Below are 22,287 nucleotides of genomic sequence, written 5' to 3'. Positions count from 1 at the left end.
CCACTTTGAAAAGCAGAGAAAATCATCAGAGACTCTTTATAAAAATAATCTGAGCACAGAAGGAGAAGGGAACCGAGAACGAGGTACGGGAGTGGAGATAGAAATGTGAAGAGCACACATAATGGATCTGGAGTGTGTGTGTGTGTGTGTGTGTGTGTGTGTGTGTGTGTGTGTGTGTGTGTGAGAGTGAGAGAGAGAGAGAGGAAGAAAGATGTGGAAAGATACAGATGAGCAGTGTCGTGATAAGTGATAGCGATAAACCGTAATTGGAGTGTGAGAGTGGAGAACGTAAACAAGATGAAATGTGTGTGTGAGTGTGTGTGACAGAGAGATGAGGTGATAGAGGGAGCATGTGGAGAAAGTAAACGAGACATAATGTGATGTTGACTGATGCTGAGAAGATAGTGAGATGTGCTGCAAGTGGACGGGCTCTTGATGGGTTTGAAGAAACAGATTACAATTATGCAATTAAACCAATCAAAAAATCTGAAACTGTGTATAGATTTGGGTAATTATTTAAATTATTTTTTAACTTAAAATATATATAAGGTAAAGGGCCAATTTGGACATATTTAATGGATCCGTCAGCTGAATTAAAGCTGATAAAAGTGGTTCTTTCTTTACTGAAGTGTTCTGACCACCTCAGCCTGCTTGTGCTTCACAAGTGGGAGGATTTGAGATTTCCTGCGTGCGGTTGAAGTGCTCTCTGCAAGCTGGTGTCTGCACTCAGCCAACGCTAGTCTTTGAGGGAAGATGTGATGTGCAGAGGTCTCGTCCTCTCACGGACAAACTGATTAAAGCTGCTAAAAACACTAAAGAAGAGTTCTCAAAGCTCAGCTTGTTTTCTCTGAGAACTTGAGATCCAGACGTTCAGGACTCAAATCCTTCAAATGTAGAGTTAAAAAACACCAGGATGTAGAAAGTGTCTTAAAAGTGGATAAGAAGTCAGTTTATGAAGCTTCTGGCTACAAACACAACGCTGACGCTGCTCAGAGGAGAGACGACACCACGACAGCAGAGCAGATTAAAGGACTGGGTTTGCACGCTGTTGGAGAATCTAATGGAAGTACACAACTTAACAAAATATATAACAGGTGTAGTGGTTTTAGGACTATTTAATGTGGAAATGTTACTTCTAAGCATCGTTACGGACTCTGTCAGCAGATGGCTCAGAGTAGTAACGTCATCCAAACACACAGCTTCAGAGACTTGTTACAGTTATAGAGCCCAGTACAGCAGCGTGTGTGACACAAACTCCAAAGTGCACTTGACAGGTTCACACCAACACTAACATTACAAACACTTTCTGGGACAGCGACGATGTCTCCTCTAAAGAAAAGGACAACACAACGTTGTCAATAAATCATTAGGAACTCGTCTGCTGCACAGACGGACATGTCTGGCTGGGACACGAGGCAAAGAGGTAAAGAGGACAGAAAGACGAGAGCGCTAACTAGAGGCGGACAGAAGAGAACAACTGGTGCTGTGTATTTACTTGTGTGTGTTCACATGTTCCGGCCTGCAACACTCCATTATCTCTGAGAAAAAGTGAAGTGCAGGAGTCTGGACGGCTGATCGGCGGCCGTATCGCTGCCTACAGATGTCAAACCCACCAGATAAGAAGCCACTCTACCATGCAACTCGCTGCCCGGGTGTCACATGGATGAAATACGAGCACTCTATTTAAGAGGGAGCAATTAAATGTACATTATTCCATTGATTTTGACGATATAATTACTTTGCAAGACAAGCCAGAAGATTGGAAGCAGGAAACAGAGAGAGGAGCACTTCTCACGTGATGAGCTTTGAAAGGTAATTGTGAAATTATAATGATTAATGAACGCAAACGTACAAAAGATTATATGAATCTGAGATTAAGAACAATAAAGAGATAGAGATGCAGCCTATCCGTCTGCTTACATAAATGCTGATACACCCGTATTTGCATGATGCACAGCATGACTTACAGGAATGAACCAACACTGGCGTGGGACAGACCGACACTCATTACACAAAGAATGTCAGGAAACAGCAGCGCACACGCTTTCCCTGAACAACCCGAGCGTGAGAGCGGCCATTCTTAAGATAAGAGCATCGAGAGAAAGGCTTCCGACAGACAGACGGAGGATTCAAATGTTTTCGCCAACAAATATGGATTGAAGCAGAAACGCTTCGTTAGATAGAACTTGTGACTTTAGGAAATGATTACATCAGTAGATGTTGACTTCTGGACTTATTGGAAATGTTTTATCACACGAGGCAGAAAACAATCCTAAAATCTTTATCTGACACTGTGCACAAACACCAGCTTTAAACTATAGACGAGCTGCGCAGCCAACATTAGAAATAAAGCTTCGGTACAGCTGTTACTCTACAAAGCAGTCACTTACTGGATACATTTTGGTAATTCGTAAGTAATCTAATCTGAATAATAATAATATCTGAATCAAATGACCCTGACAAACACCGTACTGTGAGCTTTCTTTTACTTGCTATTATTAAAATCATACTTTTCATAATAGAAAAGGTTATCATGAAAAACGTTTCCTTATTTTACAATTGGCATATTTTAAACCAATTTATTCAAATAATCCTTGACAATTTAAGTGATATCTAAAAGCACCGTTTCCCTAAATGTAATCTGGATTACATGCATTACTCCCTGTTGGTGGAGACACTATTCAGGACACAATGATTCCAGTAGGGACTCCCCACTCAGCTGGGAGCCGCGTGGGCCTCTGTAATAATCATCTTACTCTTCGACCCCGAGGAAGTGAATCCCAACCGTTTCAAGGAGCTACTGTTCTGTTCTCACTCTGACCTCCCTGTCGGAGGAACAGGCTGCAGCGAGAGGATCCCCCCCCCAAAGACAACACGCAGAACAAAGCTCCACTTCATGCCTTTCCAGAGCGCTCTTTAGTAAAGAAAGAGAAGCTTCTAACAGAGAACTGAGAGAAGACTCGCTAAACTGTCACACAAAGATATGCAGAGGGCTGTCGATGACTTGCATGACTGGCATCTTAATCTGTAAACACTTTATCTAACTATGAAGCATGAGTTTTTAAACACACAACACGCTAGCTGCTAAGCAAACGCTCAGAAAGTGCAACTCTGTACAGAAAGCAGCTCGTTAGCACCACGGGAGCTTGAGGCTGAACAGTGGAGGGAATGTGTGACACAATAATGTGAAGAGGGCGTCTTCAGGCATTACTCACGCCGCTGAGCAGCACGGAAACGGATGAATTAATGGAACGCATCAACAAGCATCCCGTGTAAACATCCTCGTCGCTGCGATGCCTTACTCTGCTTACTGGCTGTAATCAGATTACATGAAGTGTAGCCGCTCTCCCCCCGACTAACAGTTACGCCATCTGCTTTCAAATGTACTGATGCAGGGAAGGTCGGATGAGCCGGGTCGTGCATCATCACCTACTGTTGGAAAGGAGCCAATGAAAGAAGTAGAGGTGAAACACACTGTTCACTCGGCAGTGTAAGTCTTTACACTGTCGCCATGTTGGAACCTGCTTTTATAAAGACGCTCTGGGAAAGAGTGGAAATGAAAGCTCTACTGATGTGGTGGATGATGATGATGAAGACTGTGATGAGGGATGTGTCTGTGACTGTGGAAGGATGAGCACATGATGTTTCTTAAAAGACAAAGATGTACCTTGTGTGTGGTTCCTCGTTTACTCCTCCTGAACATGTGAGTCTTCAGAAGAGAAAGAACTTGGTTAAAAACAAACCTGAATTCTTTATTTTACACTTTACTCACTAGCAGTCTGAGTGATGATTGTGTTGCTTAGCTTCTAATGATGAAGACAATTGTTACAGTCACACCTGTTCAATCATAATCAATCATTTTGAGATGTTTCCTGTACCAAGTACTTTGTTTCTAGTGAAGTTACGGATGCATTATGGCCTCCGGGAAGACAACAGCATGGAGTTGGTTTGCTCACAGCACCGTTTGCACAGCGTTAACATTGTTAAGAGAAGTGGCACTCATGTAAGTCTTCAGTTTAGACGCCAACGAGATGGCGTGCTTTAACGCATGATGTCACTTTGAAAGGAAACAGGTCCTGGTGGGATATAAGTGCTGCTGGTGCCACCGCAGGATGCAGAGTCTCTTTATCAGACTGTCGAACCTCAAAGTGTCGCACTGCACGCGGCTGCATTCACGTTTAATGTTCTCAACCAGGAAGCTCTTTGTGTTTGAAGATGCACGTCACTCGCACATCTCGTACATTCAGGAGTCGCAGACGAGCCTTCTGTGAGGACCAAAACACAAACAATGCTTCTATTTTGGTTCAGATTTAAGTGCTGCTGTGGTTTCCATTAAGGTCTGTGGCGAGGAGAGAATAATCGGAGGCATTGAAACTCTGGGAGAACAGCGGGGAGAGAAAGAGGATGCCCCATCATTTATAGTTTATTAACAGTGTGTTGTATTGTCAGGTTCGCTTGTGGCTAGCAGAGAAAATACGGCAAAACTATCACTGAAGATCGTGAGCCCGCCGCGGAGCGTCCCGTGTGACCAGCTGAGACATGGGGAAGGACGCGGCAGCGCTTCTCCTGAAGAACGCAGGAGTCGTGTGATGTGCAGCCTGCGTTCTCATAGTCAAGGAACTTACATAGATCCCAGGTATAACCTGCTTAGTCAAAAGGTAATTGCTTTATTTAATGTCATATTTTCTCATGACTTTCTCCACGCAGCTTAAATACTCACTCCCTCCCGTTAACGAAGCGCTAAAGAGTGAAACTGAGCGAGACGGACGGTTCGTTGTTTTTAACTCGACCGCCTGCTAAAAGCTCCGAGGACTTCAGTGTTTATCTGCGTGTTCTGTAGCTCTCGCCGACCTCTGTGAGGCTCATTTCAGTGTTGTCCCATTAATCAGCAGTGAACCTGCTCTGCCTGCGCTGCCGACTGCCGGCTGAATGAAGATCAAGATAGTGCCGTCTGACAGACCCGGAGAGAGAGACGGCGATAAGCTGGATGGCACGTCTCACACTCTCAAACATCGGCTTTGAGTAGCTTAATATAATAAACATATAACATCTATTGCAAAAATAAGAGCAAATATGTCATTCTTATTTTCTAAGAGCTGGGTCTGGGGATCAATCTTGTGGTTTCAATACACGCAATTTCGGTCGTTGTTTTAAAAAGGTGGGGGGAAATGTGCATTTTAGGAACTTCCAACACTCCGAGTCCAACTCTCACTTTCAGCTGCTGCATGTTCCTCTTTCTGTAGCAGCTGATCTCAGACTGTCTGTTTAGTGCTCGGCCAGTAGCGCACACTTGCATGTCATGAATGCTCTTTTCCAAAATAAGACATTTAGCATCAAACTTCATGCTCTTATTTAACAATGAACACGTCAGTTTGGCGAGGACAAAGTGCTCCACCACCGCCGGGGACGCAAACGCCAGACGTCCTTGGGGAAATGTTAAGCCACCAGAATAATGTTTTTGTCTTGCCTGGCTCTTACAGTATATATTTAGAAGTTATGTCTCCAATGAGCCTCAGTAATGGCGACTGACGCAGTTGGTAGGAGTGTGATGGAAGCAGGAAGTGTAGCGGGAGCTGATGAAGTATACGCTGTGTGAATGGGAACAGTACAGACAGGGAGACTTTATACTTTGTGGTTTTGAGTATACGTGTAATGACGTATGCACACAACATCACTGCAGACGTTATACGGTTTTCTACAGTGCAATTACCAAAACCAATGTCTTTAAAGAGTGTAGAAGTACGTAACTGGGCAACGTTAAGGCACTGGAGAGCACACGCTGAGGAAACTGAAACACATAGCACCGGGGCTTTATGGTCTACGGATGATAAAACAGGTTGCAGAGTTACCGGAGGTACAGTGTACACATCTATATTTCAAAATGTGACTTTGATAACGCGAGAACATGAAGGAGATGCTAACGGATGTGTACATGAAGTGCAGGCGGTGCAGTCAGACTTAGATCTGAACTCTCAGCAGAGACCGTCACGGCTGTGTCAATTTCTTCTGCTCTTTTTTTACCCTCCTCCGTCGCCTTTTACGATTTCTGCTTCTACCCAACACACAATTCCTCCTCTTTCATCTTGACATCTAAACCCCCCCCCCCTCCCCATCTCAGCTTGCCTGCCACTTTTATCTTCCAGCTTTCCCCTTTCCTCTGTGCTTTTTCCTCCTCTCCACTCTGTTGCTGAGAAAGAAAGCAGAGTTCTGTCCTTCCCCCCAGTCTTGTTTCTTTTCACGTTCTGCAATACAGAACCCCCCCCCCCACCTCCTCCTCCTCTCTCCTCCTTAACCAATCTCTCCCAATGTATTCTTTCTGTGCTACCTGCACCTCCCTCTGCACGCTCTCCTCTCTTGGTTTAAAGCTCACCTTCTCTCCCTTTTCATTTTACTACACGTTACTACAGACTCCTGTATTGGCCTGCTCCTGTGTGAAGGCTGATTGATGTGTCGACACTCCCATGACCCCACTTCAAACCCCCCAGTATCATTTTTCTCATATGTTCAGAAGTGGAATCTGGGTCATTGCATGAACAGAGACATCGGTTAGAGAACAGAGTACGAAAAGGGAAGAGGAAAAAAAAGACAGAACATTTCTATGAAGCTAAAATTATTTTCATGATAAAGAAAAATGTTCAGGGATTATTCTGTTGTCTTTATAGCCACAGAATCTGTCTGGGTCTTCTATTGTCTTCTCCTGCCTTTTCAAAAGGGATGTGTTCGTGTTCACCACTGTTGACTGAAGTGGCCCAGATCCCCAGAATAAAGTCACTTTGGATGTGCTGAAGAAACGCTCGACTCAAACACCTCTGTGGGCTTTTGATTACATTACTTTCCCCCGTTTCTGTTCAAGTTTTCTATCTTCAACCCGGGTCAGTCAGCAGAACGGAGTCATTAGTGGAATTACTTTGGGGTTTCATCGCAGAGCTCCCCCTCTGTAGAAACAGTGCTGGTATCAAAAGTGATTATTTATATATCTGATATGTATATAGTTACAGCTCTAAATGTGTTTTATTTAGACAAAGTTCTTACAGCTGCTTGTGTTTAGACAATATTTAGGATTTTATTAGCTTGAAAGAAGGTTTATACAAAGACATGTTGACATTTCTTAAAGTAAAGATATTAAATAAATAAGTATTGGAAACTGGCATCGTCTCTGCAAAATGTCCAATGATTCTTTCTTTTGTCTCTACTTTCCAAACTGTTAACCCAAAACACTGAAGTGAGCAACATGCACTGAGTTTCATACAGAGGCAGAGGCTATTATACAAGGTAGCCTTGATAAACACACACGCAGTGGCTGGGGATCGAACCTCCGAACCTGCGACTGGTGCACGACCACTACCGGCCCGTGTATGAAACAAATACCAGTGGCCTTAAAGTTGCAGCATGTACCAAGTCACCACTTAAAGCTGCGACACTCGTCAAAGTTCCTCTCAACCACGACTATCGAGGGACACACTCTCTCCTTTATTCGTCCTTTTGATATCATCATTTCGTCAATCTGGTTTGCCATGCACGAAATTGGCTCGATGGCTTGTATTGCAGTTGATATTAAAGTAAATGTATCAGTAAACTTAAAACACTGAGCACGTGCGAGCGTAAATTGCCAGCATAAGGTGTTTTTATGCCTAAGAACTCAAAATAAATCAGCGCCTCCCAAGCACACGGCCACTTGGGATTATATGGAAACAAGGGACATTCAGTGTTGACGAGATGAGCAGGCAACACTGTGAAATTACAATGATGATAGAAAATATCAGCAGGCCTTACTATAGGGATAGAAATGAATGAAAGTGGCAGCAGGAAAACAAAGACAATGATGTATATAACTCACCTGCCATTTGCTCAGAGATAACTCGTTTTTCATATTTGGAAACGTAACATTCTAAATTAATACTCAATGAGAATGTTTTATACAAGATGGTGTCAAAGAGAGAAAGAAAGAAAAGTGTAAACAGTGGGCGACGTCTGAAACAGAGGAGTCGCACTCGCTGTAGCAAGTGTTAACCTTTGCAGACAGCGACAGAGGAGCCGTGATGTGACAAGTGAACTGCAGCCGACCTCGTTTGTGTGAGTTATATATTATATATTATAGGCTGTTTAATGTTCTCTGGGAGAGTATTAGTGAGTATTATAGGCTGTTTAATGTTCTCTGGGAGAGTATTAGTGAGAATTATAGGCTGTTTAATGTTCTCTGGGAGAGTATTAGTGAGAATTATAGGCTGTTTAATGTTCTCTGGGAGAGTATTAGTGAGTATAGGCTGTTTAATGTTCTCTAGGAGAGTATTAGTGAGTATTATAGGCTGTTTAATGTTCTCTGGGAGAGTATTAGTGAGTATAGGCTGTTTAATGTTCTCTGGGAGAGTATTAGTGAGTATAGGCTGTTTAATGTTCTCTGGGAGAGTATTAGTGAGTATTATAGGCTGTTTAATGTTCTCTGGGAGAGTATTAGTGAGTATAGGCTGTTTAATGTTCTCTGGGAGAGTATTAGTGAGTATTATAGGCTGTTTAATGTTCTCTGGGAGAGTATTAGTGAGTATTATAGGCTGTTTAATGTTCTCTGGGAGAGTATTAGTGAGTATAGGCTGTTTAATGTTCTCTGGGAGAGTATTAGTGAGTATAGGCTGTTTAATGTTCTCTGGGAGAGTATTAGTGAGTATAGGCTGTTTAATGTTCTCTGGGAGAGTATTAGTGAGTATTATAGGCTGTTTAATGTTCTCTGGGAGAGTATTAGTGAGTATAGGCTGTTTAATGTTCTCTGGGAGAGTATTAGTGAGTATAGGCTGTTTAATGTTCTCTGGGAGAGTAATAGTGAGTATAGGCTGTTTAATGTTCTCTGGAAGAGTATTAATGAGTATTATATGCCGTTTAATGTTCTCTGGAAGAGTATTAATGAGTATTATATGCCGTTTAATGTTCTCTGGAAGAGTATTAATGAGTATTATAGGCTGTTTAATGTTCTCTGGGAGAGTATTAGTGAGTATTATAGGCCGTTTAATGTTCTCTGGAAGAGTATTAATGAGTATTATAGGCTGTTTAATGTTCTCTGGGAGAGTATTAGTGAGTATTATAGGCCGTTTAATGTTCTCTGGGAGAGTATTAGTGAGTATTATAGGCTGTTTAATGTTCTCTGGGAGAGTATTAGTGAGTATTATAGGCTGTTTAATGTTCTCTGGGAGAGTATTAGTGAGAATTATAGGCTGTTTAATGTTCTCTGGGAGAGTATTAGTGAGAATTATAGGCTGTTTAATGTTCTCTGGGAGAGTATTAGTGAGTATAGGCTGTTTAATGTTCTCTAGGAGAGTATTAGTGAGTATTATAGGCTGTTTAATGTTCTCTGGGAGAGTATTAGTGAGTATAGGCTGTTTAATGTTCTCTGGGAGAGTATTAGTGAGTATTATAGGCTGTTTAATGTTCTCTGGGAGAATATTAGTGAGTATAGGCTGTTTAATGTTCTCTGGGAGAGTATTAGTGAGTATAGGCTGTTTAATGTTCTCTGGGAGAGTAATAGTGAGTATAGGCTGTTTAATGTTCTCTGGAAGAGTATTAATGAGTATTATATGCCGTTTAATGTTCTCTGGAAGAGTATTAATGAGTATTATATGCAGTTTAATGTTCTCTGGAAGAGTATTAATGAGTATTATAGGCTGTTTAATGTTCTCTGGGAGAGTATTAGTGAGTATTATAGGCCGTTTAATGTTCTCTGGAAGAGTATTAATGAGTATTATAGGCTGTTTAATGTTCTCTGGGAGAGTATTAGTGAGTATTATAGGCCGTTTAATGTTCTCTGGGAGAGTATTTGTGCATGTTTCTATCACTAAAGTGTTTATGATTAATGAGGTTGTTTTCTATGCACATATGTAAGTCTTTATAGTGTGTATACTCGATGCTTTGTATCTACAGGAATAACTTGTGGTGTAATGTTAACAACGCAATGTTCTGTCTAAATTAAGTACACATTTGTATATGAAGCCTTGTATCATATATTACATCTTATACTTTTTTCATAAAGACCTTTAGTTGCCCAAATAAGAATGGTTTTCTTTCGTCCACCTATTGAGGTTGGCAGATATATAAAAATTGAGGGAAAGTGAATTTATGTTTAGGTGAACATCACATTTTCTTATTTATATATATTTATATATATATATAATTTTTCGTGATACGATTCAATTAAAATCCTGAAATGATCAAATATTTGTAAATTACAATGGCTGCTAAATGTTGGTGCCTTTAAGTTTAACTAAGACAGCCTGGACCATCAGCCATTATGTTATTTTCTCCACCAGGTTCAAATGATTAATCTTTTAGAGGACTGAAAAACTGATTATGAAAATGACGTGCATTGTTTGTTGGAACCCCAGGCGGTGCCAATATGTCAATACATGTGTCACATGCCTTTGGGAGCCACATGTAACAGAGGCATTAGCCTACTTCTCTCGCAGTAGTCGCAATAAACAGATTAGCATCAGCGCAGCTCCTCCATTAAATCAAATTCCAGTGAGGCGATGTCCTGAAAAGAACCTTTCCCCTGTTCACCCTGCAGTGCAGCTTCCCTTCGCTACAGTCTCTCAGTCTGGCCTCAATTCCATGGAGCCACTTTAGTCTGTTCTGGGATTAGTTTCAAGACAACGTGCGACTTGTAATTGGTTTCACAGAACATCCATAGTATCGAGCAGTTCACAGGATGAAACCTTGGTTTCCGATTGGCTCAGGAGGGATTGTCTTGTTGACCTTGTTGCTTGTACTAGCCACACGTTGCCTACGCAATAAACGAATTGCATTCGTTGAGCTTCGGGCAATCGCAAAAAACTACTGGTGAGAGGAAATAGTTGTTTCTCTACTTTATGTGTATTAGCCTAAATAGTTTGCATTCTCTACTGCAAACGTTATGAATGTATTCTATTACATCTGTGACTTTAAGTTGCTGCCTTTCTATCCTATTACCTGGGGCTGTAAGGGACAATCTTGACTCAGTGTCTTTGTGATCTCATTCTTAAGTGACAATAAAAACAGTTTGTAGAGAGAGGAGGGCAGGACACATTTAAATAATTCATGCGAGACTAAAATACGGTGAATGAAAAACATATTTTGAACAACGAAAATGTGCATCGGTGAGGAAGAACATATAAATGTATCCCCCCGTGTACTTGTACCATACAAGTTGTAGAGTCTGGAAGAACTGGACTCAAAGACGATGATGACAGTCAAGAGCAGCTACTGTACGATAGCTTGCAAGCCAACCTAACAACATTCAGTGGAGCATTAAAAACAACACGGATGGTTTAGATTATAAATTAGTGTGTCGAGCAGCAGTAAAGGCAGAATCACACAAGTGTATCATCTAAGTCTACACACTGCGTCTGAGGCTATAGACAGCAGCCTCCTGTCATATATGTTTTGGGGTGGAGGTCACATCTGGCTACAGGTGTCTATTAGTTATACATGACACACCCACAAGTGTGTCGTGCAGTTGCATGAGCCGTCAAAGGTGTTTTACCTTTACCAGAATGATAAGCGCACACAAGACGACAATATGGATTATAATAAGTATTGTTTAGTGTCACAAAGAGTCATGGGAGTAAACCACAGAGTTTGTACACAATGATAACCCCATTACATAGTTATAATACCTCCATTTCATATACCACTATTATTTCAACGCTCCGTCCTCTGTAACTGTTAAGACTGCCGGAGCAGGATTGATGGGAGCCGAGGGAAAAGCTTCAGTCACATTCCCTCTACAGAACTTGAGAAAAATTAACAATCATCCAGCTTTTCTGGAAGGCTCATGTTGCACAGCTGTTTTTTGGTTATCTAGGGAGGAACTATTTTCAGGAAACCTGGAGGCGAACATGGTTCATAGAGTGGGATGTTTTCACGTGCAACATTTCTTTGTCGACACAGACCGTAGGAAATGTATCCATCAAGGGCAAAGATGGAGATTCTGAACGTAAACCACCACACTGATAAACTCATTGGACTTTGGTAATCATTTTCAATTATCTCGTACTTTGGAAATGAAAATAGTTCAAACACCTGGTGAATGTGTGGACGAGCTGCTTTTGCTTGACTGGATCTTACCTTTTCCATCTCTCCGCTCTTCCTCTTACGTGCCGAGCGGGTGATTTTGACGGTGACAGAGTTCTCCTCTCCCTGCCGTCGCAGAGCCATGCGGTTTGGCTGCAGAGGGCTGAAGGAGATCTCCAGCTCCGGCCGGGGGAAGCGGCTCATCCTGCCGTTCTCTGTGGAAATCTCAGAGGAGTCCAGCACTGACGGATAGCCAGCTGAGCCCTGTGGAAACATGATCTTTAAAGGTTAAAGGTAGTTTCATGGTCACTCAAGAGAGAAATGTCTTTATGACGGAGGACACGAGCTGAGCTGCCTGTTCTAAATGTCCTGACCCGTGACCCCCCCAGACCACCTCATGGCGACAGTCTGAAGCATCACTTTATATCTTTGTAACTTATATATGTTGTTTCTAGCAGTGGGGATTGTTTAGCGAGTCAAATGCTGGACAATTAAAGAATAAACAATGTAACCAAAGCAGTTCTGTAAAGTTATTTTATTATTCTTATCCAATCACGACGTGTTGCGGTTGTAATTTGCATAAACGTTTCATTTAAAATATATTTGTGTAACATCGTGTCTGCAAACCCACAATTAAAGTTTTTGACTTGATTCATGAAGTCTGTTACAGCAGACGGTGTGATGCGCTTACCTGACTGCTGACTGACGCTCTGGCGTCCCTCCTGCCAACAGACTTCCTGTTAATGGTTTCACTCTGAGGTTTCCCAACCGATGTTGCAGGGCTCTCATTGCTTTTAGTCTGTCACGGGCAGAATAAGAAATGATAAACAAGGTAAATTCTGATTAAAAGTATAACATCCACGTTGACACATTCAACATGTTATTTAATGTTCTCTCATCCTGCATGTATCTCTCAGGCACAAGCACAGCCTCTACGGGGTATTTCAGATTGACACAGTTATTAAGATAAAAACACAAAGCATATTAAAGAGCTCTTCTGTTTCTGAGGGTATTTCAGACAGAGGCAGTTAAATCCACCAGGCTGTGTCAGAAAGGTGCAACAATAGAAATGTCAACAGACAGTCAAAGAATCCTTGTTGAACTCAGGTTCAAAACGAGACATTAAAAAGATCCAACTCATAATAGTTTGTGGTTGAAGACGGAAAAAACCTTCAGGACAATCATCAGTAAGAGAGCAAACCTATGCAGCTGCCTGTCATCCTGCCAACAAAACAATCACTACAAAGCTGTGTTTACTTACAAACTTAAGTTTTATATTAAAATTATAATGCACTTTACAATTAAGATTCCAATACCAAATATTTAAGGATTTTAATCTCGGGTGTTTCAAAGTAAAAGTAGGATCATTCTGATATATTTGGGCGTGCAAACTCCTTTAAACATCTGTTGATTCACAATGAAAACACTCTAAGATACATTCAAGATGAAACCATAAGTCAGCAGCCTTTCGTGAGAGTCAGGGCAGTGACAGTCAATGACAGTGAAAAGATCATATTTAGAGTATTCTTTCAGGACTGACCTGTGTGTTCTCCTGTTTGGCGTTTGAGGCCTCAAGCTCTTCCTTTAGTCGTTGGATCTCTGACTCCCTGTCAGACAGAGCAGCCTGCAGCTCCGCCACACAGACGCCACCATCACTAATCTGCAAGAGGAAGTTAAACCGCTTAAATGTTGTGCTATTCACCAAAAATGGTATCTAGAGCTTAGAACCATTAATGCAATAGATTCATTAAAACATGTGTAATTGAAATCAATAATAAAGAATCTCAAATTGTTGTTTTTGGACTAGGAAGCAGGCGACATAATCGTTAAACAGCGACGCAATTAAAAGTACATTTCCAACAGTATGAAAGAAATCATCGGCCTAAAACAAAAAAGAAAAGATAAATAAATAAATCACACTATTCAGCAAATATGGAACCAAGGACAAAGCAGTAGTTATTCACTTTCTGAGGCGTATTCTACACAAACACACTGAAATCAAATGTTGCTTTCCTACACAAAGCTGAAGTTAGCTGCTCTGCACTGGCTCCCGGTAAAATACAGAATAGAATTCAAAATCCTTCTCCTGACTTACAAAGCAATTAATGGTCAGGCTCCAGCATATCTTAAAGATCTCATAGTACCTTATAAACCAACTAGAGCATTGTGCTCCCAGACTGCAGGGTTACTTGTGGTTCCTAGAGTCTCTAAGAGTACAATGGGAGCCAGAGCCTTCAGCTATCAAGCTCCTCTCCAGTGGAACCAGCTTCCAGTTTGTGTTCGGGAGGCAGACACCCTCTCCACATTTAAGAGCAGGCTAAAGACTTTCCTTTTTGATAAAGCTTATAGTTAGGGCTGGCTCAGGTTTGCCTTGGATCAGCCCCTAGTTATGCTGCTGTAGGCTTAGACTGCCGGGGGACACCTCCCTGCTCCCCTCCTCTTCCTCTCTCCTCCCCTCCCTCTCTTCTTCTCCCTCTCTATCTGTATGCATTTATGTAAATGTATGTTACTAACTCATCATCCGGGGTATCATCCCCGGAGTGTCTGTCTCTCATGTGGCAGGTTGCCACTGATAAAGTTTACGTCAGGATCATGAATCGTGGCTGCGCCTGCTGCCCTGGTCCTGCTGGACACCGGGAAGCCTTTTTGACATTTTCCTGGATTCATCCAAACTTCCTCTTTTTCAACACAACATCATTTCTGTCAAATGTTGTATTTGTACTATGTTGTTTATCCTGTACACACGACATCTATTGCACGTCTGTCCGTCCTGGGAGAGGGATCCCTCCTCAGTCTCTCTCTGAGGACAGAGGGTCTAAAGACAGAGGGTCTGAGGACAGAGGGTCTAAGGACAGAGGGTGTCGCATCCTGTACAGTCTGTAAAGCACACTGAGACAAATGTATAATTTGTGATATTGGCCTATATAAATTAATTTGATTTTAAGTTGCCATTGACGATGGAGGATGTGCAGCTCATATTCAGAGAGAAACTAAAATAAAGCTACAGAACATTTTGAGCAAACGTGGATCCATGAAAACCTTCAGGCGAAAACACAAACAACGCAGTCAGTGGGAAACTGGAAAGATTGAGCTGCGTGTGAAACAAACGATTGAGCTGCTTCCAACGCATCATGACTCTGCTGCCTCCATCCCACCCTGGACATTTGAGATGCATTAGTTTTGACAGACAACATCATCATCGCAGAGCAGAAGAGAGCGTTGGCATTGAGTGACGTATAGAACAGAAATGAAACAACTCAGCAGTAGATGTTAACAAACTTCTGAAGGTTTCTAAAGTGTGTGTAACGTTCTCCCTCCTCACTGGTGGGAAACAGTGCATGCTTCTGTGCACATCACCTTCAACCTGTGAGCTTTTGAGTCCCCAATCTTATGCAAGCCAAAACAACAGTCATGCAGTGTTGCAATGTTCTGTAGCTGAAAGATGTGCTCATTAAAAAAACAATATTTACTTTGCTGAACACAAACGTACGTTTTGGCCCAAAAACATCAGTTTCAGTCTCCTTCCTGCACAACATACGGCTCTGCTCTCCCAATAAATCTTATCTTAAGGGTGAATCAGCACTGAATCAAATGGGGCAGAAACACTCTTGATGCGGTTCAAACTTTCAGTTTCACCTCTGGCTAAACCCCGATCAATAATTTCACAGCAGGCGATTTGCCTTGAGGGATAATGGAAACGTATTTCTCCGGCATCATAGATTGGAATGTGTACAGAGGTGAAACAAACTACCAGGATGTCTCAAAGTGAGGAGAGCACACATGTCTTTTAAAAGTTTCTGTTATTGAAGGTTGAATAATCCAATAAAAGCCTTAGGATTTACAAAGGAGGGATGTTGTCTGACACTAATAATGCTCATCTAACATTTAAGATATTTCACCCACATTCTCTTAGTCAGAACGGTCTGTTTGTACAGTTTACATGCACAGTGTGAGCTCCCTGTGTGTTCCCATCTTTGTGTTGTACTGACCTCTGGTGGTGGGGGCTGGGGGGTATTTTGGCGAAGCTGTTGGATGAGTTTGTCTTTCTCTGCTTGGCTGGAGAGAAGTTTCTGCAGCTGAACCCCCAAAGCTGCGACCAGAGTGTCTCTCTCCTTCCTCCAGTGGTCCATGTGCTGCTCCTTCTCAGCCAGCTGGGACGACAAGGACTCCTGACAAACAGGGACAAAATATGTGGGGGGGGAAATACTGGATTTGTACTGTATGTGTGTGTGTGAGAGAGAAAGATAACGTAAAAATAAACATAGAATATTAGAGACCTAAAGAACACAAGTGAAGTTGTAATAATTATTAAAGTCTTGGATGAATAAAATAATTAGGACTTTTCTAGCATTACCACAAGAGGTTTCAGTTCGTGAGTTTGCATGTCATCCTTTTCCTACCACGTGGCTCTGCTGTCGAGTGTAGCGTTCTCTGTCGTCAGCAAACTTCCTCATTTCCTGGTTCCTCTTGTCCTCCGCCTCTTTAGCTTGGCCGATCAGGAACATCTTCTCCTCCAGCCACTTTTTGCGTTCGCCCTGGTGTTTCTCTGCACACAGCTGTACACACATTCTTTTCTTTAGGAGGATGTCTGTTTATAATAATAAAAGCCGTTATCAATAACAAGGGTGGCATCAGTCTCACGAGTTCTTATTAAAGAACATACAGGTTTATGTGATCAGGGGGAGTTTGCTTCCATACTTTGTTGAGAGAGAGTAATCTACACACTTAAAGGATCGTTAAAGTACTGCAAGGGAACAATGCAAATGAAGGATGTACAAATACGGTTGCACCAACTTTGAGGATCCTCATCAGTAAAACATTAAGATATTAAATATTATTATAATATAATAGAACGTTATCTTTGTAATGTTTCCGCCCCTCAAGTTGCTTGAGAGAACACACACTCCTGCTCCCACCATCTAACACAACATTTAAAAAAGACTTCCCTTCATTACCTTCAAGCGTTCCTGAGCCTGAGCAGCTTCCTGTTTGGCCGCTGTGAGGTCATGTGACGGGCTGTCGGCTGGACGGTGGGCATCGTTTCCACGGCGATCCTGCAGCAGCAGCATCCCTTTCAGTTTCTCCACTTCTGAAATGTTTCAAACCAAAGAACAAGACACTGAAGGAAATACTTTATACTAGTAATTAATACTTACGTTCAAAGAAGGAAGAATTTCACCAAAACTTTATATACCTTATAAATGTGTCACTAATCAAATCCTGTTTGTTTTTTAACTGCTAAGTATAAACACGTGTAATAAGAAGCAGCATATATTTCTGGTATCTATCTAAACATCTCCATTTATACTATGCATTTTCCTATTTATGTGTGTAGAGATGGAAATCTATCCCTCTGGAAGGTATTGTTTTAAAAAGAATTCTCAAAGTAGTTCAGCCTCCAAACTAGAGCTGATAAACCTGAGAGTCCACCAAATACTGTAATGGCAATGTTCCAATGTTCTTATGCCATCTACACAGGTAGGTGTGTGGGTTGTTACGCAGATATCGAGCTTCGGTTGTAGTTATGGATGGTTTGCGTTTGAATGGATGTCTGTTTGTGCCTATAGCTGTTCAGTAGCTGGTTGAGTCACTGTCACTGTCACTGGTGAGAACTGTTTGCTCTCTCTACCTGTGTCCTATCACCCATTTCCTGTCACCTGTGCACCCTTATATACTGACAGACTAGTGCATTTAATCACCGCCACCTAGTGTCCAAAATAATATTGCAGGGCTTAAACCAAATAGTAATAAATGCCAACAATAACGCGGAATGGCTTCTGCAAATACTATACTAAGACTTTGAGCCTGTGACCAAGTCAAGACTTCTCTGGGTGTTATAGTGCATCTGCTTTCACCTGTGCATCTTCTTGTGGTGTGTTATACTTTACACTGTGCCCCCTGTGTTCTTGTCCTGACTTTAATATCCAATGTAAATGTGTTGTTACTGTGATATACAACTTTACTCCAGTCATGTGATGTCTTTTACCAAAATCCTTGTTTCTCTGCATCTTGCGAGGACAAGAGGATTAGATGACAATATTGATAATGAAATCCAGACTGTTTTCACAACGTCTGTCTGCTTTAATGTTCTTTCTTTCATTGTTCAGATCCCTACCGCTGGACATCTCCTGGATGAGGTTCAGTTTCTCCTCCAAGACCGTCTCCATCTGGTCCTGCGTCTCCTCCTGCTCAGTCAGAGCCAAACGCATGTCCTCCATCACACGCTCCTTGGTTCCAAGGTCTACAAATCAACAGAAACACACAACCCCAAATGATTTATCAGATCAAATAAGTATAATAATAATAGAAAAAAAGCAGACAAAATGCTTTTCCTGCAGTCACACACACACACACACACACACACACACACACACACACAGTTCACCTTCACAGGCCTTCTGGTAGAGCGTCGGGTCAGACTTGGTGTCAGATGATTGTTCCTAGAGAGGAGGAGATGAAGAAATGAGGAGAGCATGGAGAGGACACATCAAGAGACCAGTGTGGAGGCAGCCAGAGGGAAATCCATTGGATGCCATGCAGGCACACAGCAGGCAGAGGGCGCTGTGCTTATCATCCCTTACACAAACAGACCTCGTCTAGTAAATGGAAAGGTGAAAGACAGAATATTTTACCACTTTCAGATGCTGAATAGTTCTGTCTCTGTTGGTAATGTCAGACTGAAGCTGCTTCTTGACTTTCTCCACGTCAGTCAGCTTCTGCCTCAAAACCCTTTCCTCTTCTCTCATCGCCGAGATCTTCAGGAAGAAACAAACGTTCACACAACATCACAGATAAAAGAGATTTAACCTCTCAGTGTCCAATTAGTATCCAGTGATCATGTGATTCATGTTTCCCTTAATTATCATCCCTTACACATTCTTCAATACTGAGCACTATTCTTATTCTGGATCATAGAATATTTTCAAGCATGCATGAACATTTAGCAACATGTCTTAAAACATGCAAGTGCTCAGTGGTTCCAACCTTTTCTATCACTGAGTAAACTGACGACCCCGGACTAAGTGACATATTTGATGAATATTTCATATTATATTCAATGCATAACTATAACAGAACTAATAAACTGTACAATTAAATAGTGAACGGAATAACTCCAGAAGGTTTGTGTAAAACGAGAGATTTGGCTCAGAGTTCAGTTTTCCTGTTATTTTTAGGAACCTTTAATGCACCTCCCTGTGTGTTTTATGTCTTTAACAATCATACATACTTCTTAGGCTTCTTTTAAAGACTTGGCTATTGTTCTATTAGCTCTTTAGTGGTTTTAAATGCAGGACTATGCGTGTGTGTCTTCATCGGGCCTTTACCCTGAGAGGTTAAATGTATTGCATCTTAAATAACAATCCAAACTTTAAAGAAATGAATGAAATCCAGATATATCGATTTAGTGTGTGAGATAAATTCAGATGGATCTGATATGATGATGATATGTTCCCTTTAATACGAATTAACAAAACATTGTTTTGCTTGTAAGTAGCGAGGGAGCGAAACAGAAGAATAAAAGATGGTGTGTACCTCCTTCTGGACCTGCTGGATCTGCTTCTTATAGTCTGCGAGTTTCTCTCTGAGGTCTGAAGTGTCGTCTTCTTTCCTCTGGAGGTCGAGGCCGAGGCTCTTGACTTTGTCCGAGTCCTGCTCGGCATTTTGTTTTAGTCTGGGAGAGAAAAGATGACGATGAGCTGCAACCAATTACAGCTCTCCCTGGACACCGAGGTACTTGAGATGAAAGGCAACGTTTTACAAAGAAAAGATGTTTCACAATGACAGAATCATAAAGTTCAGTGCAGGAGCACGAGACACGGTGATACAGAGAGAGCCTCTGCAACAGAACACCTCCAGGACTACAGCACAGCATAGTGCCAGTCAGAGGGACCGTTTGGATGGAGTCCATTACTTTAGTGTTACATTTTAGATTTTAAACATATTATTAATATCTTTAAAAAGCTACAAGAGCTGCTACTGGATGACTAGGCGCGCCACTATCTTCCATCATACATATTAGTTTCAACACTCTGGATTCTGGAGATGCTTTTGATGTCAAATTAATTCATATTTAATAACGAGGGAGTGTTTGAATTACTGTTGATCCCTCTGTACATGACTGGGAGAGACAACAGAGAGAATAACATGAAGTCACTTTATTGAAACACATTTAGTCGCTGAGTCTCGTCTCTACTTCGTTTCAAAGTATCATCGTCTCATCAAGAGACTCGAAGAAGGAGCAGGACTCTTAAACCATCACAAATATTTAGGTGTAACAAAAACATTCAAAGCAAATAATCCACCTTAGAAATATTTGGGAATAAACTTTCTTTGTGACCAGGAGAACAGGAAGGATGCAAAATAAATGGCGGGTTACCTGTTGATGTCCTCGGCTTTCTTCTCCAGCTCTGCATCCTTCTGAGCGATGGCTTCATGCGCTACAGCCAGCAGCTCCCTGCGCCTTTCCACCTCCCTGCGCCGGGCCTCCTGGACTGCCTGGCTCTCCTCCTCCCGCTGCTCCTGCTGCTCCTGCAGGCTCTTCTGCAGGGAGGTTACCTTTGCCTCCTTACCCAGCAGCTGTTTCTGCAGCTCTGCCTCTCTCTCTGCAGACACTTTGGCCGCCTCTGCTAGCTTCTCCTCCGTCCGTTTGTGATTCACTTTCAACATTTTCTCCATTTCTGAAGAGGCCAGCTGAGCTTCTTCCATGTTGAACACTTTTGACTTCAGTGATGCAATCTTAGTCTGGAGTTCAGAGTTCAACCTCTTGAGATCCTCTTCAGCAGCAGAGCTAGAGCGATTGTTTAAACCTTCTAGCTTAGCTTCTTCTAGTTGGGCCTTGAGCAGCTGTGCAGCTTCCTCCTGCTGACTGAGCGTTTGCTCGAGGTCATCTTCTTTTTGTTCACTCAGTTTCTGTTGTAACTCGTCCATCAGCTGTTGTGATATCACGTCTTGTTCTCGCAGCTTCTCGTTGAGCTCCTCTACCTGTTCCTCAAGTTTTGCTAGATGTTCATGTTCTTGGCATTGGAGCATGGACCTGAGGTCATCCAGCGTTTGCTGCGACATCTCTTCTTGTTCCTGAAGCTTCTTTCTTAACTCTTCAACTTGGTGTGTTAAAGCTGCTTCTTGTTGATTCTGCTTCTCTGTAAACTGTTCCAGCTGCTGGTCGGAGATCTGCTGTTTGTGTGCCAACTGTTCTTTTGCCTGTCCGAGTTCCTGCTCCAGCTCCAGCATTTCTCTGAGCTTGCTCTTATTTTTCTCCTTTTCCTCAGCCAGATTCTTCCTAAGCTCTGACACTTCCTCCCTCAACTGATCATGGACGCCATCAGATGCTGCTGATGTCTGCAGCTGCTGTTTAAGACTTTGAAGTTCCTGTGTCAGGGTGTGGATCTGGGAGGTTTTGTCCTGGATCTCCTCTCCGTGTTGGTCTTGTTGTTCCTGAGCAGCTTGTAGATGGAAGAGCACTTGTTCAGCTCTCTCCGTCTGGCTGGTCACCTGTGGTAAATTCCAAAGATATCACTTTCTTTCTTATAGCACGAATACCATTTCATTTTAAGAGACACATGTGAAACAGCTTTGAGACAACAAACAAATATGACGAGGGGATCGTTTCATTTCAAATATAAAAGGATTTTTGGTCTAGATGTCATGAAAATCAAGCATTTTCAAAAGGAATATATTCAAACTCAAGCATTTCAAGACTTTGTATGAACCCTACTATCCTCCCCCCTTTGTTGGATGGTGGATTTACAGGTTATATTTGTGTGTCCCACCTGGTGCTCGGTGGCTTCCAGTCTGGCAGTCAGCTCTCTGACTTCTTGTTGAAGTGCATCACCCTCCTGCTGCCTCTTTTCTCTCTCCTCAACCAGCCTGCTGATCTCCTTCCTCTCCACCTCCAGAGCAGACTCAGCATCTTGTTTGCCACGCTTCTCTTGACAAAGAGCAGCAACGATGTCCATTCTGCTTTTCTTCTCTTCTGAATGGATTGCAATGGCATTGGCTCTCCTCTCAGCTTCAAGGGCTGCATTGGCTTTGTTGTTGCCTTCTCTCTCTTCTTTAAGGGAAGATAGCACCTCCTCTTTGCTTCGCTCCAGCTCCCTGAGCGTGGCAAGAGCTTCCTCCTTCGCTTTCCTCTCCTCCTCCAAGGATGCCAGCGCCTCCTCTCTTCCCATAGTCTGGTACTCCAAAGCAGCGAGGGCGTCTTCTTTGCCTCTCTTCTCCTTCTCACAGGCAGCCAACGCCTCCTGTGTGGTAGTA

General features: G+C 42.3%; 1 protein-coding gene and 1 long non-coding RNA gene across 2 annotated transcripts in view; one reads left to right on the top strand and one right to left on the bottom strand.

The window, feature by feature from the left end:
• Positions 1-3,207: 3,207 nt before the first annotated feature.
• Positions 3,208-22,287, bottom strand: part of kif20ba (kinesin family member 20Ba) — a 29,201-nt gene continuing 10,121 nt past the window's right edge. The window contains exons 23-36 of the mRNA XM_029450258.1: positions 21,804-22,274; positions 20,411-21,525; positions 19,567-19,705; positions 18,666-18,788; positions 18,419-18,473; positions 18,149-18,274; positions 16,989-17,122; positions 16,434-16,589; positions 16,023-16,202; positions 13,574-13,693; positions 12,725-12,832; positions 12,088-12,297; positions 3,668-3,709; positions 3,208-3,219 (exon numbers count right to left, since the gene is read on the bottom strand). Coding sequence (XP_029306118.1) covers positions 3,208-3,219; positions 3,668-3,709; positions 12,088-12,297; positions 12,725-12,832; positions 13,574-13,693; positions 16,023-16,202; positions 16,434-16,589; positions 16,989-17,122; positions 18,149-18,274; positions 18,419-18,473; positions 18,666-18,788; positions 19,567-19,705; positions 20,411-21,525; positions 21,804-22,274 — 2,991 coding nt within the window. The remainder of the gene's footprint in view (positions 3,220-3,667; positions 3,710-12,087; positions 12,298-12,724; positions 12,833-13,573; positions 13,694-16,022; positions 16,203-16,433; positions 16,590-16,988; positions 17,123-18,148; positions 18,275-18,418; positions 18,474-18,665; positions 18,789-19,566; positions 19,706-20,410; positions 21,526-21,803; positions 22,275-22,287) is intronic.
• LOC115020423 (uncharacterized) lies at positions 4,357-7,148 on the top strand. Its single transcript, XR_003833573.1, has 2 exons — positions 4,357-4,658; positions 6,408-7,148. It is a non-coding gene; the product is annotated as an uncharacterized LOC115020423 (long non-coding RNA).

This window comes from Cottoperca gobio, chromosome 15 (genome assembly GCF_900634415.1).
Source record: "Cottoperca gobio chromosome 15, fCotGob3.1, whole genome shotgun sequence".
In the NCBI taxonomy this organism is placed as follows: Eukaryota; Metazoa; Chordata; class Actinopteri; order Perciformes; family Bovichtidae; genus Cottoperca; species Cottoperca gobio.
Note: the sequence above shows the minus strand (reverse complement) of the source record. Positions and strands in the feature narration are given on the sequence as shown.